Here is a 21,236-nt window from a genome sequence, read left to right as displayed (position 1 = left end):
CTGGACTACCACAAGCAGCCACATGCTATATTAGTGCAATAATCTTGGAAGGTGCCGTAAACCCCATATCACCTCACCTCTCCACTAGGTGACCTATGACCCCTCTCTGTTCTATAACAGTGCATAAGCAGCACGGCTGTCACAGTCACTGCAAGTGAAGAAGTGGATGAGAAGAAGTCGAAGACGATGAAAGTGCCCAGTGCGACCCCTGTGGCGTACCGGGTGTACGAGCTGCTGGTCAGCACCAAGGATGGGAGCTTCCAGGTTCAGGTGGATCCAGACACCAAGGGGGGATTCACCCCTGTCAGTCTCGCCAACCTCGACCAGGTGGATGCACTGGCAGAGTCCTTCAGTGCTGTGGAATGTTCAGGTGAGTTTAGGTGTGTGGAATGTTCAGGTGTGTTTAGATGTATGGATTGTTCGGGTGAGTTTAGGTGTGTGGAATGTTCAGGTGACTTAAGGTGTGTGGAATGTTCAGGTGAGTTAAGGTGTGTGGAATGTTCAGGTGAGTTTAGGTGTGTGGATTGTTCAGGTGAGTTTAGGTGTGTGGATTGTTCAGGTGAGTTTAGATGTGTGGAATGTACAGGTGAGTTTAGGTGTGTGGAATGTTCAGGTGAGTTTAGGTGTGGAATGTTCAGCTGAGATTATGTGTGTGGAATGTACAGCTGAGATTATGTGTGTGGAATGTAGAGGTGAGTTTAGGTGTGTGGAATATTCAGGTGAGTTTATGTGTGTGGAATGTTCAGGTGAGTTTAGATGTGTGGAATGTACAGGTGAGTTTAGATGTGTGAAATGTACAGGTGAGTTTAGGGGTGTGGAATGTTCAGGTGATGTTAGGTGTGTGGAATGTTCAGGTGAGTTTAGGTGTGTGGATTGTACAGGTGAGTTTAGGTGTTTGAAATGTTCAGGTGAGTTTAGGTGTGTGGAATGTTCAGGTGAGTTTAGGTGTGTGGAATGTTCAGGTGAGTTTAGGTGTGTGGAATGTTCAGGTGAGTTTAGGTGTGTGGATTGTTCAGGTGAGTTTAGGTGTGTGGAATGTTCAGGTGAGTTTAGATGTGTGGTATGTTCAGGTGAGTTTAGATGTGTGGAATGTACAGGTGAGTTTAGGCGTGTGGAATGTTCAGGTGATGTTAGGTGTGTGGAATTTTCAGGTGAGTTTATGTGTGTGGATTGTACAGGTGAGTTTAGGTGTGTGAAATGTACAGGCGAGTTTAGGTGTGTGGAATGTTCAGGTGAGTTTAGGTGTGTGGAATGTTCAGGTGAGTTTAGGTGTGTGTAATGTTCAGGTGAGTTTAGATGTGTGGAATGTTCAGGTGAGTCAAACGTGGGTAGAGTATTAAGTTGAGTGTTCAGGTGTGTGGAGTATTCAGGTGTGTGGAGTGTTCAGGTGTGTGGAGTATTCAGGTGTGTGGAGTATTCAGGTGTGTGGAGTGTTCAGGTGTGTGGAGTATTCAGGTGTGTGGAGTGTTCAGGTGTGTGGAGTATTCAGGTGTGTGGAGTGTTCAGGTGTGTGGAGTATTCAGGTGTGTGGAGTGTTCAGGTGGGTGGAGTATTCAGGTGTGTGGAGTGTTCTGGTGGGTGGAGCGTTCTGGTGAGTGGAATATTCCTATCTAACACTGTGATTGTCCTCAATGAACCCTACAAGGAACTGCTGCATTGAAGGGATTGTTCTTCCTATGAATGTATTTCTACCTGGTTGGATCTCTCCTCTGATTTATCTGATGACTATTTCCTTTGTCTGATCCCAATTGAAAATATTTTCTGTCATTAAAAAAACAAACTATCTAAAACTGTTAAATCAGTATTGAGAACAATATTACCTGTTCTTTTCAAGGTACCATAAACTACAGTTATAACAAATTCAAAGGGACCACTAATTTTGGTTTAGTTATAATTGTGGTTCGATAATAAGCATATGTACAGCATATATACAGCAAATGGGCGGTACAAAAAAATAAGTTTGTCATATCTGTCAGTTTGTTATAAGCATGTTAGTTATAAACATAGTTTACTGTAGTTCAATAATACATAAATACAATGAAATATTTACTGTTAAAGGGGCACTGATCTAACGCAATTCCCCGGACTGGTTGTTGCCTTTGTTATTGTTTTTTCCCCGTAAGTACCCGGATGATACGCAACGCAACTGAGCGTGACCAGAGACTGGGCTACCGTCTGCAAGGACAGCTAAATACACTTGGAGGCCGGAGGCAATATTTGTTTTACGAATTTTTGCATTAACACTGATTGGTTAACTGTGATTTCGACAAAGGGCGCATGTAAATTAATTTCTTCAGCCTAAACAAACAGACAAAAAGAAAGGCGGAGCTCATCGGATTTGGAAATACCCCAGATGGTTATAGTTTAATACTAAAAAAAAGTATCTATTCAGTGAAAGCATTTTCGGATTTCGGATTGCGTCGATAATACAACTACTACTCTCTTGTTGTCATCCACGTTTTCTGGTATAACCCTACATTTGTCGTCATTCACTTGATGCTCAGTTAATGAATTTATTACAGGTACAATTAGTGGTAGCACCACTTAGATTACCTAACAAAGGTTCCCATTTGGCATTTATTGTGTCTGGGGTAATTATTCAATCTAAATCCAGGTTTGAAGTGAGGTGAAATGTGTGTTATGTAATATGCACGTGGCAGACCAGCAAGAGGTGAATGATCAATTGATTTACTTTTTTTTGTAAATCAACGGATCGTTCCAAGTCATCAAAGGATTAAGAAAATACGTTGATTGATTAATTACTGTTATCTTGCACAGTGGATATGTCAAAAGTGAGTGTTTACATGTCTAGGTTTACTAAAACAAAGGGAATACACTCATATCAAGGCGGGAAGTGCCGATGTAAAAACAACATACTTTGTTCAAAGGGTTAACTGATAATACGTTGATTGATTGATCATTGTTATCTATCACTCAATGGATTTTTTAGGAACCGTGGACGTTATGAAAATAGTTGTCACGTGGGCTTTCTCAGCCGACCATTGAGACTTGGCACCTATGTAAAACACCTGAAACAATCCAAGTGATCAGTTGAGAAACGAACACGGGTTCTAATATCCCGAAACGATATATATGTTTTAAAATATTTGATTGTTACTGAGACACGTGACATCGAATAAGTTTCTTTGTACAGCTGCAGACGAGTGGGATATTGTTCCTTTGTGTGGATATTCACGGATACATTCCTCGAACAAGGAAGCTCCTAAAATTTATACACATAAATTTGGTAGGTTGCAATTATGGTATTTGCATTTTGTTTTCCTTCATTTGAACCGATTCGTTCTTGTTTCTCAACGTCTTGGTTGGGAAAGTCTACAATGCACGATAGACGTTGTTTTCACAGGTCTTTTCCTTTTTAAGCGTGTATATATTACCGTCAATTTGTAAAATGTGATTCTCTCAGGCAATTTATAAAATGTGTAAATATTTCAGTCATTTGGACTAAAGCATCTGTCCAGATTGATTAAGATGATCAAAAGGGCCTACAAACATCACAACAGACTATTATGTAGGATTAGAAGCCAAACAACATAGAAATGTACTTTTCAACGTAACATTTTCAGTCTCTTGTGGTGACATTAAACATCAAAATGTTTGCAATTCGTTAACATAATAATACAAATGGAAATCTTTTTTAGTCACTTTTAATAAATTTGAAAATGTTACACATTTTGACAGTAAAAATTATACACACTATAAAAAAGCAATGCTCAGCTGAAATATTTACTTTGTGTTGCTAGTCAAAATAGTGTAAACGAAAATCGCAAAATTACAAAGCAAGTGACTTATCAAAACGTCGTCGCCATTACCGATGCTACCAACAAATATACCTACATTTCCTTATTATCTCGAAAACTGTATTTCATTTTGTTGATCAATGTGACCATACGCCCTTATTACTACCCATAAAAGTGACTGATGCGCTTACGAATTGCGCAGCAGAGGTCGCGAACTAGTCTAGATTTCTGCTATACATCCGGGTACTCACTGGGAAAAAACAATAACAAAGGCAACAACCAGTCCCGGGGAATTGCGTTAGATCAGTGCCCCTTTAATATAATAAAAAACAGTTCTATTATGTATCTGAAATACTGCACTGTGATTGGTCACTCACTTGACTGTCAGAGTATGTAAACTATTCAGCAACCTGGCAACTCTGTTAGTATATTTTTTTCCTTGGCAAGATGAAACAAAGTGAACACTTGTGGGTTCTGATGTGTTTCAGGTAACCCGGGAAATATTTTCCGCAGCCTGCTGGATTTGTCCGCTGGTCAGCGTGAGCAGGTCCAGAGCAGCCTGCGGGGAATAATGGAGCTTCCGCAGACTGTCCAGCCTCTCTCCGAGCTGGTTAGTACCTGGTGCATGTCAACTCTCACTTACGACCTGATGTATTAACGGCATTAAGTCAAACTCTCTGTGTGACACTTCTGACATGTAGCTCCATGGAGGGTGTGCACAGTGACATGTGTGTGTCAGGGTGTGCACAGTGACCTGTATGTGTCAGGGTGTGCACAGTGACCTGTATGTGTCAAGGTGTGCACAGTGACCTGTATGTGTCAGGGTGTGCACAGTGACCTGTATGTGTCAAGGTGTGCACAGTGACCTGTGTGTGTCAGGGTGTGCACAATAACCTGTATGTGTCAAGGTGTGCACAGAGACCTGTATGTGTCAGGGTGTGCACAGTGACCTGTATGTGTCAAGGTGTGCACAGTGACCTGTATGTGTCAGGGTGTGCACAGTGACCTGTATGTGTCAAGGTGTGCACAGTGACCTGTATGTGTCAGGGTGTGCAGAGTGACCTGTATGTGTCAAGGTGTGCACAGTGACCTGTGTGTGTCAAGGTGTGCACAGTGACCTGTGTGTGTCAAGGTGTGCACAGTGACCTGTGTGTGTCAAGGTGTGCACTGTGACCTGTGTGTGTCAAGGTGTGCACAGTGACCAGTGTGTGTCAAGGTGTGCACTGTGACCTGTGTGTGTCAAGGTGGACTTGTTGTGTATGTGTCAAGGTGGACTTATTATGTGTGTGTCAAGGTGGACTTGTTATTAGTGTGTCAAGGTGGACATGTTATGTATGTGTCAAGGTGGACTTGTTATGTGTGTGTCAAGGTGGACTTGTTATGTATGTGTCGATGTGGACTTGTTGTGTATGTGTCATGTTTGACTTGTTATGTGTGTGTGTCAAGGTGGACGTGTTATGTATGTGTGTGTCAAGGTGGACTTGTTGTGTATGTGTCAAGGTGGCCTTGTTATGTGTGTGTCAAGGTGGACTTGTTATGTATGTGTCAAGGTGGACTTGTTATGTATGTGTCAAGTTGGACTTGTTATGTGTGTGTCGAGGTGGACTTGTTATGTATGTGTGTGTCAAGGTGGACTTGTTATGTATGTGTCAAGGTGGACTTGTTATGTGTGTGTGTGTGTGTCAAGGTGGACTTTTTATGTATGTGTGTGTCAAGGTGGACTTGTTATGTAAGTGTCAAGGTGGACTTGTTATGTGTGTGTCAAGGTGGACTTGTTATGTATGTATGTTTCAAGGTGGACTTGTTATGTAAGTGTCAAGGTGGACTTGTTATGTGTGTGTCAAGGTGGACTTGTTATGTATGTGTGTGTCAAGGTGGAATTGTTATGTGTGTGTGTCAAGGTGGATTTGTTATTTATGTGTGTGTCAAGGTGGACTTGTTATGTGTGTGTCAAGGTGGACTTGTTATTTATGTGTGTGTCAATGTGGACTTGTTATGTATATTTGTGTCAAGGTGGACTTGTTATGCATGTGTGTGTCAAGGTGGACTTATGTATGTGTCAAGGTGGACTTGTTATGTGTATGTGTGTCAAGGTGGACTTGTTGTGTATGTGTGTGTCAAGGTGGAATTGTTATGTATGTGTGTGTCAAGGTAGACTTGTTATGTATGTGTCAAGGTGGACTTGCTATGTATGTGTGTGTGTCAAGGTGGACTTGTTATGTATGTGTGTGTCAAGATGGACTTGTTATGTATGTGTGTGACATTTGTTTACAGCTGCAAGAAGCTGAGGTGTTCATCGATGCAAACATTGAGAAGACAACCAACCTGGAGAACTTAAATAAGAAGATTGGAACATCGAACGATGATATCCAACAGTTCCTCACAATTGCAGGCTTCCACATAAATGTAAGATGTTCTACAGTTTTAGACTTAATAATATGGTTGAAATATTCCACAGTGCATGCTCCACATAAAGGTGAGATATTTCACAGTGCATGCTCCCACATAAAGGTGAGATATTTCACAGTGCATGCTCCCACATAAAGGTGATATATTCCACAGTGCATGCTTCCACATAATGGTGAGATATTTCACAGTGCATGCTCCCACATAAAGGTGAGATATTCCACAATACATACTTCCACATAAAGGTGAGATATTTCACAGTGCATGCTCCCACATAAAGGTGAGATATTTCACAGTGCATGCTCCCACATAAAGGTGATATATTCCACAGTGCATGCTTCCACATAATGGTGAGATATTTCACAGTGCATGCTCCCACATAAAGGTGAGATATTCCACAATACATGCTTCCACATAAAGGTGAGATATTCCACAGGGCATGCTTCCACAAAATGGAGAGATATTTCAGTTAAAGTTGAGATATTTCATAGTGTATGCGCCACATAAAGGTGAGATAATTCACATAAAGGTGAGATGTTCTACCATAGTATGAAACAGAAGACTTTGGTTGGTCTTTGGTTTATACAGTATCAACATTTAAAATGTATTAGTTTCAATGTCACAATATATGATGACATCCCCACCTATATAAAACCTAGGAAAATATAAGAGAATGACTTTATCAATATAAATACAGTAAACTGATTTTGTTATTTATCGAAGTATATCGTAATATGTTTTAGTTGATATATCAGTTCAAAACCTCCAAATCAATGACAATTCTAATATTAATATCAAATTGATTGATAATGCAAGTGTCAGTCTTTGTGAAACGTTAATGTTATTGTCTTTGGTTGTCAGGATGGTCATGTTGAGTACCCCCGAGCCACCTCCGACATATTTGAAGCATGTCAGCTCCTCATCTGTCTGCTGGAAGAGTTTGACGACGATGAGCTTGATGCTGTTGCCCGCTGCATTGATGATGGAGAGACAGCTCAAAGCCTTCTTAGTGTTGTAAGTAAACCTTCTTAGTGTTGTAAGTAAACCTTCTTAGTGTTGTAAGTAAACCTTCTTAGTGTTGTAAGTAAACCTTCTTAGTGTTGTAAATAAACCTTCTTAGTATTGTAAGTAAACCTTATTAGTACAGTGTATTGTAAGTAAACCTTCTTAGTACAGTGTATTGTAAGTAAACCTTCTTAGTAATGTAAGTAAACCTTCTTAGTATTGTAAGTAAACCTTCTTAGTAATGTAAGTAAACCTTCTTAGTACAGTGTATTGTAAGTAAACCTTCTTAGTGTTGTAAGTAAACCTTCTTAGTATTGTAAGTAAACCTTCTTAGTGTTGTAAGTAAACCTTCTTAGTATTGTAGTATTAGTGTTGTAAGTAAACCTTCTTAGTACAGTGTATTGTAAGTAAACCTTCTTAGTATTGTAAGTAAACCTTCTTAGTATTGTAAGTAACCCTTCTTAGTATTGTAAGTAAACCTTCTTAGTATTGTAAGTAAACCTTCTTAGTATTGTAAGTAAACCTTCTTAGTATTGTAAGTAAACCTTCTTAGTATTGTCAGTGAACCTTCTTAGTATTGTAAGTAAACCTTCTTAGTATTGTAAGTAAACCTTCTTAGTATTGTAAGTAAACCTTCTTAGTATTGTAAGTAAACCTTCTTAGTACAGTGTATTGTAAGTAAACCTTCTTAGTAATGTAAGTAAACCTTCTTAGTATTGAAAGTAAACCTTCTTAGTATTGTCAGTGAACCTTCTTAGTATTGTAAGTAAACCTTCTTAGTATTGTAAGTAAACCTTCTTAGTATTGTAAGTAAACCTTCTTAGTATTGTAAGTAAACCTTCTTAGTACAGTGTATTGTAAGTAAACCTTCTTAGTGTTGTAAGTAAACCTTCTTTGTATTGTAAGTAAACCTTCTTAGTATTGTAAGTAAACCTTCTTAGTATTGTCAGTGAACCTTCTTAGTATTGTAAGTAAACCTTCTTAGTATTGTAAGTAAACCTTCTTAGTATTGTAAGTAAACCTTCTTAGTATTGTAAGTAAACCTTCTTAGTACAGTGTATTGTAAGTAAACCTTCTTAGTAATGTAAGTAAACCTTCTTAGTATTGAAAGTAAACCTTCTTAGTATTGTAAGTAAACCTTCTTAGTATTGTAAGTAACCCTTCTTAGTATTGTAAGTAAACCTTCTTAGTATTGTAAGTAAACCTTCTTAGTATTGTAAGTAAACCTTCTTAGTATTGTAAGTAAACCTTCTTAGTACAGTGTATTGTAAGTAAACCTTCTTAGTAATGTAAGTAAACCTTCTTAGTATTGAAAGTAAACCTTCTTAGTATTGTAAGTAAACCTTCTTAGTATTGTAAGTAAACCTTCTTAGTATTGTAAGTAAACCTTCTTAGTATTGTAAGTAACCCTTCTTAGTGTTGTAAGTAAACCTTCTTAGTACAGTGTATTGTAAGGAAACCTTCTTAGTATTGAAAGTAAACCTTCTTAGTATTGTAAGTAAACCTTCTTAGTATTGTAAGTGAACCTTCTTAGTATTGTAAGTAAACCTTCTTAGTATTGTAAGTAAACCTTCTTAGTATTGTAAGTAACCCTTCTTAGTGTTGTAAGTAAACCTTCTTAGTACAGTGTATTGTAAGGAAACCTTCTTAGTATTGTAAGTAAACCTTCTTAGTATTGTAAGTAAACCTTCTTAGTATTGTAAGTAAACCTTCTTAGTATTGTAAGTAAACCTTCTTAGTGTTGTAAGTAAACCTTCTTAGTACAGTGTATTGTAAGTAAACCTTCTTAGTAATGTAAGTAAACCTTCTTAGTATTGAAAGTAAACCTTCTTAGTATTGTAAGTAAACCTTCTTAGTATTGTAAGTAACCCTTCTTAGTATTGTAAGTAAACCTTCTTAGTATTGTAAGTAAACCTTCTTAGTATTGTAAGTAAACCTTCTTAGTATTGTAAGTAAACCTTCTTAGTACAGTGTATTGTAAGTAAACCTTCTTAGTAATGTAAGTAAACCTTCTTAGTATTGAAAGTAAACCTTCTTAGTATTGTAAGTAAACCTTCTTAGTATTGTAAGTAAACCTTCTTAGTATTGTAAGTAAACCTTCTTAGTATTGTAAGTAACCCTTCTTAGTGTTGTAAGTAAACCTTCTTAGTACAGTGTATTGTAAGGAAACCTTCTTAGTATTGAAAGTAAACCTTCTTAGTATTGTAAGTAAACCTTCTTAGTATTGTAAGTGAACCTTCTTAGTATTGTAAGTAAACCTTCTTAGTATTGTAAGTAAACCTTCTTAGTATTGTAAGTAACCCTTCTTAGTGTTGTAAGTAAACCTTCTTAGTACAGTGTATTGTAAGGAAACCTTCTTAGTATTGTAAGTAAACCTTCTTAGTATTGTAAGTAAACCTTCTTAGTATTGTAAGTAAACCTTCTTAGTACAGTATATTGTAAGTAAACCTTCTTAGTACAGTGTATTGTAAGTAAACCTTCTTAATACAGTGTATTGTAATTCAACCTTCTTAGTAAGGTAAGTAAACCTTCTTAGTATTGTAAGTAAACCATCTTAGTATTGTAAGTGAACCTTCTTAGTATTGTACAGTGTATTGTAAGTAAACCTTCTAAGTACAGTGTATTGTAAGTAAACCTTCTTAGTATTTTAAGTAAACCATCTTAGTATTGTAAGTGAACCTTCTTAGTATTGTACAGTGTATTGTAAGTAAACCTTCTTAGTGCAGTGTTTTATAAGTAAACCTTCTTAGTACAGTGTATTGTAAGTAAACCTTCTTAGTATTGTAAGTAAACCTTCTTAGTATTGTAAGTAAACTTTCTTAGTACAGTGTATTGTAAGTAAACTTTCTTAGTACAGTGTATTGTAAGTAAACCTTCTTAGTACAGTGTATTGTAAGTAAACCTTCTTAGTACAGTGTATTGTAAGTAAACCTTCTTAGTACAGTGTATTGTAAGTAAACCTTCTTAGTACAGTGTATTGTAAGTAAATCTTCTTATTGTTGTAAGTAAACCTTCTTAATACAGTGTATTGTAAGTAAACCTTCTTAGTATTGTAAGTAAACCTTCTTAGTATTGTAATTAAACCATCTTAGTGTTGTAAGTAAACCTTCTTTGTATTGTAAGTAAACCTTCTTAGTGTTGTAAATAAACCTTCTTAGTGTTGTAAGTAAACCTTCTTTGTATTGTAAGTAAACCTTCTTAGTGTTGTAAATAAACCTTCTTAGTATTGTAAGTAAACTTTCTTAGTACAGTGTATTGTAAGTAAACTTTCTTAGTACAGTGTATTGTAAGTAAACCTTCTTAGTACAGTGTATTGTAAGTAAACCTTCTTAGTACAGTGTATTGTAAGTAAATCTTCTTATTGTTGTAAGTAAACCTTCTTAATACAGTGTATTGTAAGTAAACCTTCTTAGTATTGTAAGTAAACCTTCTTAGTATTGTAATTAAACCATCTTAGTGTTGTAAGTAAACCTTCTTTGTATTGTAAGTAAACCTTCTTAGTGTTGTAAATAAACCTTCTTAGTGTTGTAAGTAAACCTTCTTTGTATTGTAAGTAAACCTTCTTAGTGTTGTAAATAAACCTTCTTAGTATTGTAAGTAAACCTTCTTAGTATTGAAAGTAAACCTTCTTAGTATTGTAAGTAAACCTTCTTAGTAAGGTAAGTAAACCTTCTTAGTATTGTAAGTAAACCATCTTAGTATTGTAAGTGAACCTTCTTAGTATTGTACAGTGTATTGTAAGTAAACCTTCTATGTACAGTGTATTGTAAGTAAACCTTCTTAGTATTTTAAGTAAACCATCTTAGTATTGTAAGTGAACCTTCTTAGTATTGTACAGTGTATTGTAAGTAAACCTTCTTAGTGCAGTGTTTTATAAGTAAACCTTCTTAGTACAGTGTATTGTAAGTAAACCTTCTTAGTATTGTAAGTAAACCTTCTTAGTATTGTCAGTGAACCTTCTTAGTATTGTAAGTAAACTTTCTTAGTACAGTGTATTGTAAGTAAACCTTCTTAGTACAGTGTATTGTAAGTAAACCTTCTTAGTACAGTGTATTGTAAGTAAACCTTCTTAGTACAGTGTATTGTAAGTAAATCTTCTTATTGTTGTAAGTAAACCTTCTTAATACAGTGTATTGTAAGTAAACCTTCTTAGTATTGTAAGTAAACCTTCTTAGTATTGTAAGTAAACCTTCTTAGTGTTGTAAGTAAACCTTCTTAGTATTGTAATTAAACCATCTTAGTGTTGTAAGTAAACCTTCTTTGTATTGTAAGTAAACCTTCTTAGTGTTGTAAATAAACCTTCTTAGTGTTGTAAGTAAACCTTCTTTGTATTGTAAGTAAACCTTCTTAGTGTTGTAAATAAACCTTCTTAGTGTTGTAAGTAAACCTTCTTTGTATTGTAAGTAAACCTTCTTAGTGTTGTAAATAAACCTTCTTAGTGTTGTAAGTAAACCTTCTTTGTATTGTAAGTGAACCTTCTTAGTACAGTGTATTGTAAGTTAACCTTATTAGTACAGTGTATTGTAAGGAAACCTTCTTAGTATTGTAAGTAAACCTTCTTGGTATTGTATGTTAACCTTCTTAGTATTGTAAGTAAACCTTCTTAGTATTGTAAGTAAACCTTATTAGTACAGTGTATTGTAAGTAAACCTTCTTAGTAATGCAAGTAAACCTTCTTAGTATTGTAAGTAAACCTTCTTAGTATTGTAATTAAACCATCTTAGTGTTGTAAGTAAACCTTCTTTGTATTGTAATTAAACCTTCTTAGTGTTGTAAATAAACCTTCTTAGTGTTGTAAGTAAACCTTCTTTGTATTGTAAGTAAACCTTCTTAGTGTTGTAAATAAACCTTCTTAGTGTTGTAAGTAAACCTTCTTTGTATTGTAAGTAAACCATCTTAGTGTTGTAAATAAACCTTCTTTGTATTGTAAGTGAACCTTCTTAGTACAGTGTATTGTAAGGAAACCTTCTTAGTATTGTAAGTAAACCTTAGTATTGTAAGTAAACCTTCTTAGTATTGTAAGTTAACCTTATTAGTATTGTAAGTAAACCTTCTTAGTGTTGTAAGTAAACCTTCTTAGTATTGTAAGTAAACCTTCTTAGTATTGTAAGTAAACCTTCTTGGTACAGTGTATTGTAAGTAAACCTTCTTAGTATTGTAAGTAAACCTTCTTAGTATTGTAAGTAAACCTTCTTAGTAATGTAAGTAAACCTTCTTAGTATTGTAAGTAAACCTTCTTAGTATTGTAAGTAAACCTTCTTGGTATTGTATGTTAACCTTCTTAGTATTGTAAGTAAACCTTCTTAGTATTGTAAGTAAACCTTATTAGTACAGTGTATTGTAAGTAAACCTTCTTAGTAATGCAAGTAAACCTTCTTAGTATTGTAAGTAAACCTTATTAGTACAGTGTATTGTAAGTAAACCTTATTAGTACAGTGTATTGTAAGTAAACCTTCTTAGTACAGTGTATTGTAAGTAAACCTTCTTGGTATTGTAAGTAAACCTTCTTAGTATTGTAAGTAAACCTTCTTAGTAATGTAAGTAAACCTTCTTAGTATTGTAAGTAAACCTTATTAGTACAGTGTATTGTAAGTAAACCTTATTATTACAGTGTATTGTAAGTAAAACGTCTTAGTATTGTAAGTAAACCTTCTTGGTATTGTAAGTAAACCTTCTTAGTGTTGTAAGTAAACCTTCTTAGTATTGTAAGTAAACCTTCTTAGTATTGAAAGTAAACCTTCTTAGTATTGTAAGTAAACCTTCTTAGTATTGTTAGTAAACCTTAGTATTGTAAGTAAACCTTCTTGGTATTGTATGTTAACCTTCTTAGTAATGTAAGTAAACTTTTTTAGTATTGTAAGTTAACCTTCTTAGTATTGTAAGTTAACCTTCCTAGTATTGTAAGTAAACCTTAGTATTGTAAGTAAACCTTCTTTGTATTGAAGTAAACCTTCTTAGTATTGTAAGTTAACCTTCTTAGTACAGTATATTGTAAGTAAACCTTCTTGGTATTGTTAGTAAACAATCTTAGTATTGAAAGTAAATATTCTTAGAATTGTAAGTAAACCTTCTTAGTATTGTAAGCAAACCTGCTTAGTGTTGTAAGTAAACCAATGTCCCGGGAAACCAGGAAGAGCCACCATTAAGTTTGGTGAATGTTAACATGTATTACTATGAAATTCAGGTTATATATAATCTTACAGTTTCATCTATCTTTCTTGTGTCTATGGCCGCCTCAATGATGTAGTGGATATTGTGTCTACCTGGAGAGTGAAAGGTCGGTGGTTTGATCCTTGACCACGTCATACAAAAAAATGTGAAAATATGGTACTTGTTGTTTCCTTGCCCTTGCCTGTCGCTCGGCATTAAGATGATAAAACAAGGACTGATCTGAGTGGGTGTATCCATGTTAAACTGAGGCATGGGTTCTCAGTGGGCTAGCACAAAAGACCTCATTAGTCCGGACTAGTACAAGCAGCCACACACACACATGTGCATGTATGTCACTATACAAGTGAAACAATCTTGCACTTTGATTTCAGCTCCAGAAGCTGCAGGGTAAGGACATCCTGACGCTGACACTCTCACCAGAAGAAGCATCCGTTCTGTCCACAGACACCGCTAAGAACTTCATCGAGTCTGTGGACGTGACGTTTGACGACAACATGCTGGCTCTCTCCCCCACCAACAGACTCGACCTGAACGCTGCGTACTTCGTGTTTTATGCCCTCTATGGCCAGTGAGGGTCTGTGTTGTGTCTGAAGGTGGTTGAGAGTCTCATTACAATATTTCAAGTAGAGAATTATTGATAGATAATGGCCGAAGTACAGGGACATGTTGAACATTAGGAGAAAGGAGAAATGTATTATGGTAAATAATAATGGATTATTACAAATAATAAAATACATTGTGATACAAGTGAGTGAGTCAGTCAGTTGGGATGAAGCTGACAGTATTTCAGTTATGTCAGGGCAGCAGAAAAATGAATTTGAGGTAGACATTGTACTAACATAAAAACTAAAGATAGGTTTGTGTTGAACAGAGACATAAATTGGAGATATGACATAATGAATTTGACAGAAGTAATAAATGTATTATGGTAAACATGAATTTGACAGAACTAATACATGTATTAAAATAAGAATTTGACAGAACTGACAAATGCATAATAATTGTAAGAATTTGAAAGAAATAGTAAATGTAATATGATAGAATTCAAGAATTTGGCAGAATAAATGCATAATGATAACAAGAGCTTGACAGAAACAATAAATGCATTATGGTAACAAGAGTTTGACCGAAATAATAGTGCAGAACATGAACTTGACAAAAATTATAATGAAATGATAAATAAAATATTATTCATTCCTTTGCCAAGTAGGTCCTATGAATATGTGTTGTTGAACAGATAGTTTCATGAAGAAAATCATTGTGAGCAAATACGTCACCAAGTACGAGTGAGTTTAATTTTTTAAAAACCTAGTGTTGAAACTATGTTGAAGAGTGAGGGATATTTAGAGGTGTGTTCAGCTTCTATCTATGTGGAATACATTATTATAACATAAATAGATAGTTTGTATACAAAACATATTTTTGTATTTTTTTAATGAAAGTTTACATAGGCAAACCATAAACTTTGTTGGTGAACGCATGGAAGACGATGTTTGTTTGTGAACACATGGAAGACGATGTTTTTTGGTGAACACATGGAAGAGGATGTTTGTTTGTGAACACATGGAAGATGATGTTTGTTTGTGAACACATGGAAGACAATGTTTGTTTGTGAACACATGGAAGACAATGTTTGTTTGCGAACACATGTAAGACAATGTTTGTTTGTGAACACATGGAAGACAATGTTTGTTTGTGAACACATGTAAGACAATGTTCTTTGGTGAACACATGGAAGACAATGTTTGTTTGTGAACACATGTAAGACAATGTTCTTTGGTGAACACATGGAAGACGATGTTTGTTTGTGAACACATGGAAGACAATGTTCGTTTGTGAACACATGGAAGATAATGTTTGTTTGTGAACACATGGAAGACAATGTTTGTTTGTGAACACATGGAAGACAATGTTTGTGAACACATGGAAGACTATGTTTGTGAACACATCAAAGACAATGTTTGTTTGTGAACACATGGAAGACGATGTTCTTTGGTGAACACATGGATGACGATGTTTGTTTGTGAACACATGGAAGACTATGTTTGTTTGTGAACACGTGGAAGACAATGGAGTATGAGAATGTATGGAAGCCTGTGATAATGAGACAATGGGTTAGAAGGGAGGACCGATCTCAAAGAAGTAGTTGTCAGCATTAATGTAGAATATTATGATCTTTTAACAGAGTAGTTTTGTAGCAAATAATTATTAATCAATCATTATGAGCTGACAGTGTCCAGCCAGTCCAATCACAACAGTATGAAATATGTATGGACAAATATATTGAATATGGAGGCCTTGTTCATTAAGTATTGGATCATTTGCTTCATTCCAGTATGTTTTATCATTCTAATGAATTTCCTTCATGTTTATTGTAAGGGCATACACTGAGGCCACACCCTAAGGCCATATTCTATGGTTACTTTAAGGTCATTCTCACTTTAAGGCAATATGTTGAGATCACTTTGAGGCCTTCCCTGAGGTCACGTGAAGGCCTTCCCTGAGATCACTTTAAAGCCTTCCCTGAGATAACTTTAAAGCCATACACTAAGGTCTCTTTAAGGCCTAAACTTAGGTCACATTAAGGCCATACCCTATGATCACTTCAAGATAATAAATTCAGGTTAGACCATACTCTGAGATTACTTTAATGCCATGCTCTGAGGTCACTTTAAGACCAAACTCTCAGATCACTTTAATGCCATGTCTGAGGTCACTTTAAGACCAAACTCTCAGACCACTTTAATGCCATGTCTGAGGTCACTCTAAGACCATTCTCTCAGATCACTTTAATGCAATGCTCTGAGGTCACTTTAAGACCATTCTCTCAGATCACTTTAAGGCCTTACTCTCAGGTCACTTTAAGACCATTCTCTCAGATCACTTTAAGACCATTTTCTCGGTCACTTTAAGACCATTCTCTCGGTCACTTTAAGGCCATACTCTCAGATCACTTTAAGGCCATGCTCTGAGATTACTTTAATGCCATGGTCTGAGGTCACTTTAAGGCCATACTCTCGGGTCACTTTAAGACCATGTTCTGAGATTACTTTAATGCCATGTTCTGAGGTCACTTTAAGACCATACTCTCAGATCACTTTAAGGCCATGTTCTGAGGTCACTTTAAGGCATACTCTCAGGTCAATTTAAGGCCATACTCTCATGTCACTTTAAGACCATTCTCTGAGATTACTTTAATGCCATGTTCTGAGGTCACTTTGAGACCATACTCTCAGATCACTTTAAGGCCATGTTCTGAGGTCACTTTAAAACCATACTCTCAGATCACTTTAGTGCCATGCTCTGAGGTCACTGTAAGACCATACTCTCAGATCACTTTAAGGCCATGTCTGAGGTCAATTTAAGGCATGCTCTCAGGTCACTTTAAGACCATACTCTCAGGTCACTTTAAGGCCATGCTCTAAGATCACATGAAGCCTTGTATGGATTATTAAGGTAGCAAATACCACAAGCACACTAGTTATGTTTCTTTCATGAATGTCTAAGATTACAAAAAATCGCCCACAAAAACACAGAACCACCACTTGAATAGATTTCTGCAAAGTACTGTATATCGTCAGTTATTAGTGCTCGTATAGGTTCCCTCACCTAATGTTACCCTCCCTTAAAGACTGTATTTAGTGGGTACACACGTGTGTGTTCAAGTTCACTGCCAGTTGTGAATCTCTACTATTTCTGGTTACACATACCTATGTTATGCATGTCATGCACTGTTGTTTGTATTTTATGAATTGTTCCTTTTAGATATTTTATTGTATGTATCTTGTCTACTTAAATGATTGACCAAAGGTCACAGCACAAGTATTCCATGTTCCACAATGATGCCTTCTGAACACCTCCATCACCTCTAGTTTAGTGGAAGGAAGCCATGGTGTAGTCACTGCCATTGTCCCACTCCCCCTTATAGCAGGCTGGAGTGGGGCAGTGTCAACTGAAGGGGATTTGACTAACTCATTTTGTACTGTTTCAATGTCTTGTGTTTTCTTTAACATATATGTACAACACGTGAACAACTTCACTGTAATTTTATGTATATGTTCACATTTCCAAGGCTCTTGTCTTGTTTTGCAAGATCTTTAGGTGTGCTTCTTGATGACATTCGGAGGAAGGATATAACATTCTCCAACCATTTGCTTAGGGTCTACATGCAGATAATGCTGTGATTGAGATTCTGCCTCTAACAGAGTATTTGTATAGAAATGAACTCCAGCCATCCGTCTGTCCATCACACTTTGTTTCTGGAGCAGAACTCAGAAACCATAATGTGATAACGTTACAAAACATGGTACACACATTCACCATTTGGTGTAGATGTGCCTTTTGCTATTTAGGTTTCCCCTACATTTGTAATATATTTTATATAATTTTTTAAAATTTGGACTTAGTTTCTAAACTGAATGGAAGCAGTGGGTTTCATTTCCGGAGCAGAACTCAAAAACCGTTAAGAGATATCTTTATAAAACTTGGTACACACATTCACCATATGGTGTAGATATGCCTTTCCCTATTTATGATTCCCCAAACATTTATTTTATTTTATATGAATTTTATAAATTTGGACTTAATCACTGAACTGAATGAAAGCAGTGGATTTCATTTCCAGAGCGGAACTGAAAAATCATTTTAGAGAAATGTTTAAGAAACTTGGTAAAAACACTAACCATACACCCCGCAGTGTAGATGTGCCTTTTGCTATATATGATTCTCCCAATTTTTTTGTTTTATATAAATTTTATTAATTTAGACTTGAATTGAAGCAATCTTAAGTTAACAATTTTCCTCAGTTCTGTTATGTACTTCTCCATGAAACTTTATACAATATAAACCTAGTGCCGATATAGAGTCTGTGTTCTGTAAAGATTTTAAAATTGTTATCTTTTCCTATTTCAATTAAATGGCGCACCAGTAGACACTGCAACAGGATAAAAAAGGATTCATAGTAGATGTATTAGAAATTTGCCAAGTTTTGAGGTGTCAGCATGCTCACAACGTTTGTACCGTATCTGTACCATGTACCCTGCTCTACTAACCATAAAGGGTAGGGCTGCAACAATACCTGCCTGTATAACAATGCTCTACAATACAATTCATGATATCTAAACAAGTGAATAGTGCAGTGCTTAAGGATACAAATCAAACTTCGCCATCACATACTGGAAGATGATTACAACATTTGTTTACGTTACAGTCTTACTGAAGCAGATATTTGTACAACGTTCTATGGAGATGTTATACAGCAGCTCTTGTATTCAACCTCCTCCACAAGCGGATGGACAAATTTAATTTACAATGTCACATTTAATTGCACATATGTCTTTAAGATTGTCCAATAGGCAGGGGATATAGATGACTTCGTCTTCTTGTTATACATTTCACCTGTGCCCATTGTATCGTAACTCTGGTCCATATAATGTCTTTGCTCTTGTACTGTAACCCTGGTCCATATAATGCCTTTGCTCTTGTACTGTGACCCTGGTCCATATAATGTCTTTGCTCTTGTACTGTGACCCTGGTCCATATAATGCCTTTGCTCTTGTACTGTGACCCTGGTCCATATAATGTCTTTGCTCTTGTACTGTAACCCTGGTCCATATAATGCCTTTACTCTTGTACTGTGACCCTGGTCCATATAATGCCTTTGCTCTTGTACTGTGACCCTGGTCCATATAATGTCTTTGCTCTTGTACTGTAACCCTGGTCCATATAATGTCTTTGCTCTTGTACTGTGACCCTGGTCCATATAATGCCTTTGCTCTTGTACTGTAACCCTGGTCCATATAATGTCTTTGCTCTTGTACTGTGACCCTGGTCCATATAATGCCTTTGCTTTTGTGTCCTTACCTTGCTCATATGATGGCTTTCCCTCTTATATTCAATCTCATTAAAATCAGATCTTCGTTCTCGCTATCACTATACAAAGATTTGTGGACATCCCATTACGGGTCATGTCAGAAAGATCTTTCATTCGACCAATCAAAGCGTCGCTTACCAGATCATGAAACTGACAGTCGGAATATGTTGTCTAATCATGCAACCTCGAAAACGTTAACACAGTGTATTCCGAACGACAGTTAAGGTCCGTACGACTGATTCCATCAAAATTATCGTCTATTTCACGCTTCCATGGGATAAACATTTGAACGGAGGAGGCGTTGCACAGTACGTAGGAAGCACTGCCATATAATCTCAATCATATATTAGACATTCCGGAATGTTCGTTTGTGCAGTTTTCAGAATTTTAATCGAGAACTGTGTCAACATATATTTCAAGCGTAGTCTTAAATGGAAGTCGCCAGGTTGACACGAGTGCCGTAAAGCTCGAGAAAGGTGCTTACTAATTGGCTTATGTCGACTTGTTAGTCATTTCAGTGGTCGGTCAAAGTTCGCGAATGGTCGTTCTGACGTGACCTGTCATGGAATGTCTTCAGATCTTTGTTTAGCGGCAGCGAGAACTCAGATCTGATTTTAATGAGATTGTCTTATATTGTTACCCTGGGCTGAAATCACTCCACATACCGCTATTACCAATAATGCCTTTACCCCAGTATCGTTACCATTACACATTAGGAGTTGGCTTCTTGTTGGGTTACTTTGGTCCATGTGATGCCTTTGCCCCTTGTACAATTACCCTGTCCGCTTGCATCGTTAGGGGCCATCTATCTAACACCATAGGACCCTTGGGCTTTTGTTTGAGACTGAATATTTGTTCAGTCAGTTCTTCTAAGTATACAGGATTTTTTTCTCAGAAACACATCACATTATTTTTCAGAACTTCAACCATGTCCTGTGAACTATATATTTTGGTGGTGGATATTATGTTTCCAGTGTATTTGGAAACATGTGGGTTTCTTTTCAATAGTCTCCACTCCTTGAATAATGAACCTGTCTATAGAATGCCTTTGCTTCTTGCTACCTCAATGGCTTGTGCTTCACCTGTCAATGTCATCAGGATCTCCGTGTGGCCAGGATCTACAGGGTGGCTCTGATACATGGATGTCAAGTTTCTGTATTACCTTCTCCGTATTTCAGGGAATTCTCGGAATACAAAAATATCATGTGTATTTGTTGTTTGCAATTGTGACAATCAAGTGGTATCGATGATAATGAAAGGAAGAGAACATTTTGTGTGGTCTCCAAGTAATAACTTTATGGGAGTGTCAAATCATTGTGGAAAACACATGGATAGAAAAATGACCTCCCTGTCCAGTATGAGCAATACCACGGCCAATGTATTGCTCAGTGTTAGATTTGTTATCAATTGCTTTGTTTCATGTGATGAAGATTTTGTATGACCATTCATTTCATGTCACTGTTACTGTTATGGAAGCTGCCAGAAGTACCATTGTTACTTCACTGACACTCAGCTATATTTCCATCAGGAGAGTCATTCAGTCTTGGCATGCACTGGTGCTTCTAAGCTGGGACAATTAGCCTGATATGGAGGTACTGGAAGTCTGGTATTGACAGACAGAAAGGACACACACACATACAGGCACACACACATGCACACACACACGCAAGCAGATGCACGCACACACACACACACACACGCAACCATGCACACACACACAACCATGCACACACACACCAGCACACACACACACACACACATACAGGCACACACACATACAGGCACACATGCACACACACACGCAAGCAGATGCACGCACACACACACACACACACGCAACCATGCACACACACACAACCATGCACACACACACCAGCACACACACACACACACACACACACACACACACACACACACACACACACTGAATATATGTTACACAGTGTATGCTGGACATCAGCTCCCACCCCGGGGAAGTGACAAGTTCCACAGTCAGGCCTGTACTTAAGTCAAACCCACTTCTA

At 36.7% G+C, this 21,236-nt stretch overlaps 1 protein-coding gene across 2 annotated transcripts in view; it reads left to right on the top strand.

Moving 5' to 3' along the window:
* The window catches only part of LOC139464065 (gasdermin-E-like), a 31,311-nt gene extending 10,075 nt beyond the window's left edge, over positions 1-21,236 (top strand). The window contains exons 3-8 of one of the 2 annotated variants that reach the window (XR_011653092.1): positions 121-370; positions 4,247-4,368; positions 6,033-6,164; positions 7,026-7,178; positions 13,712-20,865; positions 20,994-21,236. Coding sequence is in view for 1 of the 2 variants with exons in the window: in XM_071245615.1 (XP_071101716.1) it covers positions 121-370; positions 4,247-4,368; positions 6,033-6,164; positions 7,026-7,178; positions 13,712-13,912 (858 nt within the window). In the remaining variant the exon portion in view is untranslated. Of the gene's footprint in view, positions 1-120; positions 371-4,246; positions 4,369-6,032; positions 6,165-7,025; positions 7,179-13,711 lie in introns of both variants that reach the window. The other variant, XM_071245615.1, reaches the window with a different exon arrangement.

The sequence above is a fragment of the Haliotis cracherodii genome, unplaced genomic scaffold (genome assembly GCF_022045235.1).
Source record: "Haliotis cracherodii isolate W230 unplaced genomic scaffold, xgHalCrac1.p SCAF_16, whole genome shotgun sequence".
In the NCBI taxonomy this organism is placed as follows: Eukaryota; Metazoa; Mollusca; class Gastropoda; order Lepetellida; family Haliotidae; genus Haliotis; species Haliotis cracherodii.
This window is presented reverse-complemented; position numbering and strand designations above follow the sequence as displayed.